General features: G+C 36.4%; 1 protein-coding gene across 1 annotated transcript; it reads right to left on the reverse strand.

Annotated features, from left to right (window-relative positions):
* Nucleotides 1-518: 518 nt before the first annotated feature.
* On the reverse strand, nucleotides 519-2,679 carry LOC126584459 (sm-like protein LSM5). The gene is made up of 4 exons (XM_050248831.1): nucleotides 2,512-2,679; nucleotides 2,297-2,420; nucleotides 1,091-1,163; nucleotides 519-805 (listed from the first exon to the last, which is right to left on the reverse strand). The coding sequence occupies exons 1-4, from the start codon at nucleotides 2,546-2,548 to the stop codon at nucleotides 773-775; spliced, it is 267 nt and encodes an 88-aa protein (XP_050104788.1). The 5' UTR covers nucleotides 2,549-2,679; the 3' UTR covers nucleotides 519-772.
* Between the last annotated feature and the right edge of the window lie 7,393 nt (nucleotides 2,680-10,072).

Here is a 10,072-nt window from a genome sequence, read left to right on the forward strand (position 1 = left end):
GCGATTTTTTATGATAGCCTAAATTATACATTTGAAATTCACTCTAAAAGTATTACCTAAACTTTAACAACTCAATACTCATAAGATAACACGTGAAATGATATATTCAGTAATATTTCCAATACATGTAAAAGTTTCTCCACTACTATAAACTATTTCACTCTCATTAACTAAAAAGTTATTTATTTTCTCTTGCGTACAGAACAAGCAAAAATTATTGACTGTCGCTTTCGTTCGATTCCATTTGGCAAAACCCATGCCAGCCTTTCCACGACTTTCTCATTTTAAACATCAATTTTTTATTCTTCACCTCTTTCGGTCACATAGAAAACAGAAACCGGCTACGTATCGAAACTTTTGCTTTTAGTTTTTTAATTTTTTAGGTGGCGTGAGTGTCATGACCGGTGGCTGGCCACAGCGGCCGCCAAAGTGGCAGGAAGGAGTCTATACTGCTATTGGCTCTTGTGATTTCCACACACAAAACCGAAAGACATGAAATTATCAGAAAACTGCACAAATTGGGTCAGCAACAGAAACTCTTAACTTCCATTACATTTGGGAACAATAATAAAGATCAGCCTGTGTCATTGTATTTGAAAAATCAACACAACTCCTAATTAGAAGAAACATAATACACCATATCCTTAACATGTCCTAGAACCACGTCGCTTCCTACTAACAAGAGGGCCGGGTGGAGAAAACAAAGAGAAACGATCTCCCCCGAACCACATGTAGTTTAAATATTTCAATAGCAGAGTGGCTGATTACCCTCTCATTCCACTTCAGGTGAGCCGCCAGGGACCAGCTGCATTGTGCACAAACCATTAGACAATTTATTACAAAACTTTGAACATCGTTCATCTCTGTTTTATGCTGGTCTAGCTTCTATCAAAAAGGCCAAGAAGTAGATGCCATAAGCTTGTACAAGTAGTTTAAAGATTAAGTTGTCATATATAAGGCGAGCAAAGAAAAAGGCCACAAAAAGTGCAGTACTATACTTGACAAATAAAACCTAACAATCACATGCATATTCGCTGGAAATTCAATTATTTCATCCAGGCAAAATAAAGACCACCCATGTTTTACTTACAATGGCAATATTGTTTCCGTTGAGTAAAATCTGATCAAGCTTGGTTATACGTCTTCCTTCAGGAGTAATCTCACTGTACATCCAAACAAAATAGCAAGGGCCATCCATATTAGCATGCATAATAGATCACAAAAGTGGAAAACCATATAGTAAATAGAGTGAATGAACATAATTAATCGTAAACTAATGGATTTGGCTACAATACTTGCATGTATTTAATACAATCACCATCTCAACGGTGATGATTGTATTAAATACATACATACATTCATATGAATTATATCTGGCCGTCATATGGTAATTGTGAAACAAACATGTAAGTATTGTAGCCAGAGATATCCTAGTCCAGTTTCTCTTTCTATTGCTTAGTTTCTTCAACAATCATATTTTTAATTGCAATTTTATGCATCACGCACAGTGCCCATATGAAATCACTCTTGCTAAAGGAGCCTCACATGGGACTTTATCTACCTTATGAAAACAACTTGTATTCAACATAATGTCTAACTAAGAAATGCCCTAAAACTAAGCTTAAGCAATTGCATGACTTTGCCAGCTTTCTCAATCTAGTATAATTCAATGTGTCAACTGTTCCATATAAAAGCCAATCCAAGTATTTTGGTATCCAGATAAGAAAAATCATAAGGAAAAAAAAAAAGATAACCAGAAAAATTCTAATACACAAACGAGGTTGTATTCAACTATTCACAATGTGCTTTAACACCAATCAAATCTAACCTTTCAAAATTAAAAACCCTAGTTCCCATTGTATATAACTAAGATTCAAAGCTCTAGAGGCAGTCCTGCATCCTTCGAGATTAAAATATACAAGTATTTGGAGTACTGGAGTGCTTCACATTCTAGTAGCAGATTATTGAAGTTCGATAATCTGTACCGACTGTAATTGTAAGAGCTCAATTCGGACTTCCAATCAACTGATTGCCATGAACAAATTTCTAACATAAATACAACAAAGACAATTCAGATTTTCCAAGTCAGTAAAAATTGCCTCTGTCTCACTGAATCCCATATCCAAATTAGACCCAATACATAACTTTCTACTCCTTTCTCCTTTTTCTAAAGTTTCCATCAATTAATCAAACAAAGTATCCATAAAACTAAAGACTCAATCTTGTACCAAAATCCAGTAACAATCCCCCAAATTTTAGGGTTCCATAAGAACAGAATTAAAGGAGAAATTCATACAATTCGGTGACGTCTTCGAGTACCATGTTGACGTAGACATCGAAACCCCTCAGTGTCCCTACGAGCTCCTTGTCTCCCTTCATTATCACCCATATCTTCGACCCTATGCACCGGTCGATCAACTCTACACATTTTCCAGGAAAACACCTCAAATTTTCCGAGTAATTTTCTCGAGAAACTACGGAAAAGTAGAAAAGGGAAAGGAGTGGCCAAACCTGATGGGAGCAGCTGCGAGGGATTGTTGGCGGCCATTGGAAGGGGAGGGAGCCTTTGGCTGCGATAGCGAACAAGTTGGCGGCAATCTGTGCCTGTCACAGTGAGTTCGGGAGTCTGGACTCCACACTTTGTTAGTGCGATTATACCAGCGTGCCAGACCGGCAAAGTCCAAACTACCCTTGACGCCTTTTCTTTGGTTCTCAGTTGTACCCAAGGTCTTAAATGCCGATAATATCGGCGATATTATCGGTTTTTCGCGGTAACGATATTTTAATAGGTATCTAACTGGTTGTCGTCAAAATATCGTGATATTATTGATAATATCGCGAAATTTTAGATCTGTGCAAATCGGAGAAGAACGCCGGAGCTTCTAGAGCTCCGACCGACTGTAAAAGAGCACCCTAGACTCCTATCTAGGTATCAAAATGAAATGAAAGAGGAGAGGAATGTTTTTATAACTTCCGTTTGCCGTGAAACGGTCGAAGGTGTTCGGAAAGTTCGTCGACACCCACGGCCTCGCCGGAGATGGGTGTGCCTATTCCCGAGCCGATTTCGTCCCAAAAACCTTGCAAAAACACAAGATAGAACTTAAATTTCACATCTAAGCTTCAATCTAGAACAGAAAGAGGTAAACCCGAAGCTTACCTAACCGGAGAAATTCAAGAAACTCGCCGGAGGGTTCCTGCGTTCGCCGAGTTGCAGAGACAAGAATGAGAGGGAAAAAGACGAGGTGGGTGTCTTCCTAAAGCAGGTGCGATGGTGTGCGTGTGTGTATGTGGGTCTCGGTGCAGAGAGAAAGGAGAAAGATGAGAGTTTTGACTCGAGATGGCACCGACGAGGCGGAAGACGCGGACGAGGAGAAAGGCGAGGGAGGAGCAGAAGGCCATGTGGGAGAAGGATCGAGAGACTGAGGTCTCTGTGCGTGTGTGTGGGAGAAGGGAGAAGAGAGATCGAGAGATCTGTGTATGTGTGTGGGAGAATGGAGAAGGGAGAGAAGAGAGAATGATTGAGAAAGAGAGACTGAGAAGGATCGAGAGAGAGAGACTGAGGTCTCTGTGTGTCTGCGTGTGGGATGTCTGTGTGCGTGTGTGTGTGTGTGGTTCCTGTCAGGACTCAAGACTCAGGAACTTCCTGACAACTTTTAGAATTACTTGTACAATTTTACAATTATAACTTGTACAATTTCAAACCATGGATGGTGGTTTCATTCAAAACTGTGTGCCACTGTGATATTCTTTCACATGATCAGAGCCTCTGTATCAGATCATCACTCATTTTTTGACCCTTCGAAAATTAAAACCTCTATTACACCTTTTCATTTCTTCTTCTTCCCTTACCTCTTTCAAAGTCATTCTAGATCCATTCCAAAGGTTCAACACAAAGGGTTCCATATTCAAGGTAAGTTTACAAACTTATATTTATATTATTGTAATTTATACAACAAAAAAAAAATTTGTGTGGACTCGTATGTTAATTTTTTTAAGTAATTAATACTTGCATGTTAATTTTTTAAAGTAATTAAGTAATGTTAACAATTACATGTTAATTTTTTTAAGTAATTAAGTAATGTTGTGTAATTATTCCCTAGGATAATTTTAATATGTTTAATGTTATTTATTATTTTATTAATATTAGGTTTTATTATCAAATTTGATTATTATTCATTAATATTAGGTTTTTTTTATTATCAAATTGGATTATTATTCATTAAATTGGATTATTATCAAATTGGATTATTCATTAAATTGGATTATTATTAAATTGGATTATTATCAAATTGGATTATTATTCATTAGAATCATTACTATGTTTAATATTAGGATTTTTTTTTTATCAAATTGGATTATTATTCATTAGAATCATTACTATGTTTAATATTAGGATTTTTTTTTATCAAATTGGATTATTATTCATTAGAATCATTACTATGTTTAATATTAGGATTTTTTTTTTTATCAAATTAGATTATTATTCATTAATATTAGGTTTTTTTATTATCAAATTGGATTATTATTCATTAAATTGGATTATTATCAAATTGGCTTATTCATTAAATTGGATTATTATTAAATTGGATTATTATTAAATTGGATTATTATCAAATTGGATTATTATTCATTAGAATCATTACTATGTTTAATATTAGGATTTTTTTTTATCATATTGGATTATTATTCATTAATATTAGGTTTTATTATTCCATATTATTTTTATAATTACTTAAATTTTTACAATCATTTTCTTTACTTCGTATTTAATTCTTCTGTATAATAATTTTATTATTTAGGTTCTCTTATATAACTGCCATCACTACTATATTTTTTGGCCAAAAAAAAATTGTCTAATTTTGATGAAAAATAAATATAGGTACGTTTAAGATGTCCAGTGGAGTTACTAAACGTGATCCAGCTTGGGAACATGGAGATCCAATAGACGGAAACAAACATGGCACAATTTGCAAATATTGTGGTCAGGTAATGAAGAGTGGCGGAGTGACACGACTTAAATACCATCTTAGTGGATTAGATCCAGCAAAAAATGTCCAACGATGCGATAATGTCCCCCCAGAAGTGAAGGCATTCATCACCACATTATTAAAAAATAAAAAACAGCAGAAGGAAAAGATAACACATGGAATGGAAAATATTCGAGCTGGGTTACGAGGAGAAGTCATTGGCCAAGCGGTTGATAGTGATGATGATGACGATGAGGACGAATGTGATGATGACATGGGACCTGAAGAACGACGCAGTTTGAAACAAGCATTACGTGCCTCCAAACAGTCAGCATGGGAAAGAGAACAACTTCATAAAATTCTTAATAGAACACAAGGTTCCGGGACAAGTGGTGGTGCACAAATAAGACGATGAGGCAATGTTAGAGAATCACAAAAGTTTATATAAGTTATCCAAAGCACGTCAAAAGAGTGTTTGGAGTTATTTCACTGGAGGTAATGTGAAGGAGGGAATGGGGCGTCTAATTAGCAAGTTCTTTATATATGAAAATGTCTCTACTGAGAAGGCATCATCACATCATTTCAAAAATATGGTAGTGGGATGTCAACAGGCCGGTGTTGAAGTATAACCTCCCACTCCCTATGAGGTAAGAAACAAATATTTGGATATGGAGTATAAAGACATTTGCGAGTATGTTAACAAGTTGAGGTCAAAGTGGGAAACTAATGGTTGCACAATCATGTGTGACAGATGGACTGGGCCGACCAGATTGTTTATCATAAACTTCATGGTATACTCCAAGGGAAAGACAATTTTTTTGAAGTCTGTTGATGCTTCAGACCATATAAAGAACTACAAGTATATTTACAAATTATTGAGGGATGTAATCATGGAGGTGGGATAGCATAATATTGTCCAAGTCGTGACTGACAACGGTTCTGCATTTGTCAAATTTGGAAAAAAGTTAATGAAGCATCATAATGTGTTTTGGACATCATGTGCAGCACATTGTATTGATCTCATGTTTGAGGCAATGGGGAAGAGAGAGAATGTTGCTACTGTGGTAAAAAGAGCTAGAACGATCACAAATTGTATTTACAATCACGGTTGGTTGTTGGCAAAGATGTGTGAATTTTGCAAAGGAGAAATTATTCGTCCAACTACCACTCGATTCGCCACCAACTATATTGCATTAGACGACCTACTTAAGAAGAAAGCAGGGTTGAAACAACTATTCACTAATGACGATTGGACCAACCACAATTTGAGCCGCTCAAATGCAGGTCGTATAGTGGAAAGTATAGTGCTCGATCATGCTTTTTGGACTCAATCAGAACAAGTGTGCCAAGTGTTTGAACCTCTTTACAAAGTTTTATGGATCGTTGACACAGAAGTGTATCCTACTATGGGGGCAATATATGAGTTGATGCGTGTAGTGAAGGATGAATTGGAAAGAAAACATGGTGCAAGGTGGGTCATAAAGATAATTGAAGATCGATGGTATAAAACATTATACCACGATTTGCATGCAGCAGGTATAAATTATGTCATAATTTGCAATTCATTTCTTTAGTTGCATAAGTATTATTTCTCTTATTAGAGTATGTGTTTCTTTGAACAACATATTATTTGAATCCTCGATACCAATACAGACCCGATGTTGGAGATTATGGTACCCTTATACGTGTTGTACATAATGCATACTCTAAATTAGACCCTGCATCACCAGCAGTTGGCCAATTTGGAAATGAGGTACACAATTACTTAAATTATAATAATTACTTTGTTGGATTAAACTAACGCGATTTATTGAATTCAGCTAACATGGTTTAAAGATGCAAGAAGAACTTTTGGAGAACCAACATCAGTTGCTGCTCGAACAAAAATGTCTCCTAGTGAGTGTAAACATATTTCACTATCAGTTTATAATAGAATTTGTTGGAGTTATTAGGCTTATCAACATTGTTTTTCATTGTAGCTGAATGGTGGATCATGTATGGGACTAATGCACCAACTGTGAGAAAGTTAGCAATCAAAGTATTATCACAAACAGCTTCCTCATCTGCTTGTAAAAGAAATTGGAACACATTTGCACTCATACACACAAAGCAAAGAAATAGGTTGGCTCATAGTAGGTTGGAAAAATTAGTTTATTGCTACTACAACATGAAGCTTCCAATTCGAGATAAGGAAGCAGAAATAGATCATGTCGACCATGGTGACCCACTAGATGTGTTCGATATTGTTACTGAAGATGATGATACAAAGGGCAACCAACTTTATCAATGGATTAGACCTCTTCATTTAGATGATGATGAATGCAACCCAGCTCCCAGAGTTGCTGAAGAAGCATGTAATGAAGGGATAAATGTAGAAAAAGTATTAGAGGAGGAGGTGGGATCTAGCAGCGCTAACTCTTTGGAAGAACTTTTGCGCCAAAGGCCTAGAAACACTGGAATTTCACCTTTTTCCAAACCTACACAGCCACAACATCATGCTGATACTAATGATAGCTCTAGTACAAGATCAGGAGACTCACCTACCACCAGAGGTGGGAATGATGAAGTATAGTGGAGCTGGAGGTAGTGGTGGTGGATATGGAAACTATGTTGGACCACCTCTCGGATTTATGAGCCTCTTCACTGGTGAGGCAAACTTCACGCATGCAATACAGGATGAGGACCATGGCAGTAGGCGGGTAAGACCAGGAATTGGTACTATAGGGAAGGACTATACTCGTAGAGAAAGAGGCAAGGGGATTTTGTCAAGTCAAGAAGATGACTCGTTATCTATAACTTTGGACTCTGTTGGAGTGGGAAGTAGTAACTATGGTTATACTCATAACCAACCATTTCCCTACCCTTCATATCCCATTCCTATTGGGATGGAATCGAGCGACTCATGGAAACAATCCGAGACTCAATCTTCAAATGATTTTGCTTATGGACAATGTCAACCAATCTTGGATCCATATAGGTGGCATGTTAACAATTACATGCAAAATTATTTTGGGGATTTATCATTTGATGACTATTCTTCACAATACACTTATTCTACACATAAAGATGATGAAGATAGTGAAAATTCTGAACCTCATAGGAACTCTATGTGGTACTAAATCACTCGTGTATCTTACCATGCAATGTATAAAGTGTAAAATATTGTACTAATTCATTATATATAAATGATTATGGTGTGTTTAAACTTCTTTCATTAATTATTACATATTTTCTACACTCACAATGTTTGCCAGCTCGCTATATAATCAACTTAAATCAATTAAATCCATCATGCAATGCATTTCCTTCCACTTTTTTTTTTGTGATAAACTAATAGATATTTGACTAAATAAACATCTTGCAAAGTTTCAATAAAAATTTCCAAGTTTTTCTTACAATTTCCGTGGTTTCCATATTATTTTTATCGATATCGATAATATCCTGATATTTCCATCGATATTTCCGTGTTTTTGGACTACCGATATTTTCAATATCATCGATATTTAATACCTTAGTTGTACCCCACATAAAGTCATTTTTATTAGAAACGTACAAATCAGGAAAATCGAACTTGTGACGGGTCGACAATCCACTGAATTGGAAGGAACAAGATTGTGATTGGTGCTATGGGAATGAATCATCCATAAGCATCAAAGTTGGAACATTCGAGTTCTAAGACATGATTTTCATGAAAAATGTCGGGTTTTCGTGGGTGTATTGTTTTATGAAAACTTTAGGTTTCAAAGGCACTAAATTTGAAACTACAGGTTCAATTTAGTTTATAAACGTTTAGTTCATAAAAGAGAGGTTCCTGCAATAACACGGAATACAATATACAACTAAGTGTAGTGGATTTGAGTTGCTTTAGGAACTCAAGTGTGAGTGCTTCGGGACTACAAAAGTATGTCAACGGTTCAAAGTATAAAAATAAATTATTGAATCGTTAATGTCCAAAAGTGATCTTTAGGTCAATAATTTTGGATTTCTTGTCAAATTAATGGACTGCACATCACTTTTAATTAATTCAATAAATCAGGTCATACAGGGTCGATTATAGAAGCTAAATAATATTAAAATAATATTATTGGATTGAAAATATAGCCCCAAAATAATTTGGGCTTGGTGTCGTGGGTTAAGGGCACATGATAGGTGCCTTTAGTAGAAAGTCAAGGTTCAAAATCCTCGAGAATGGGCTACAGGCCACGAGGGGTGAGGGAGAAGCCCCAGCCGCAGCTGGGTTTCAGTTTGGGCCGAGGGGATGGCACGGGAGCAAGCCCAAAAGCTTGCGGGTTGCGAGGGACACCCCAGCTGCATTGGGCTGGCGTCGTGCATGATAAGCAATGGGTCATGACATGGGTCCCAACAAGCTAGGCTTGCTAACAGTGGACCAAATGCCAGGGCTGCAGGCCCGTGGCTGCTGCATAAGCCTAGCAAGCATAAGGGTTGCAGCATGCAGGTCAGAGACCAAGCCCAGACTTGTGGGATGACGTGAAGGACACGGACCAGGGCATCAAATTTGGGCGTTGGGCTTCAGGCCCTGCTGAGGTTAATTCCAGGGCGAGGCCTGATTGCTGTTGCCACTATGATGGTGCGGTGGTGTGCCGCACCATATCCAATTCCCATTCTTTTTTTTTTTTCAAAATCCCTTAGGGTTTAGGAAACCCTAAATATGCTTCTAATTTAATTTAATACTTTGACTCACAAATTCCAAATAACAATTTAATTGTGCGATGCATGAAAGATATATATATATATATATATATATATATATATATATATATATATATATATTGACAAATATATGAAACATATACAATATATATATCGGAAGGAAAATATAAAGATAAGGGGTTCATGCATCATGGAGAATGTTTTCATGCTTCATGGTCATTTCACATATCTTACCTTATTTTAAGCGTACTTGATTGGCAGAAAACAGCAAAAGCCTTTGAACTTGTAGAAGATCCTTCTCATAAAGCCGGAATTACATCTCCAATGCGTTGTATCACGTTCAACATAGAAAAAATTAATTGAATCAATAGCATGTAGATCAATTCAATAAAATAATTACTTAATCACAAAAAGAATGATTAAAACGTAATACT

Source organism: Malus sylvestris, chromosome 10 (genome assembly GCF_916048215.2).
Source record: "Malus sylvestris chromosome 10, drMalSylv7.2, whole genome shotgun sequence".
Taxonomy (NCBI): Eukaryota; Viridiplantae; Streptophyta; class Magnoliopsida; order Rosales; family Rosaceae; genus Malus; species Malus sylvestris.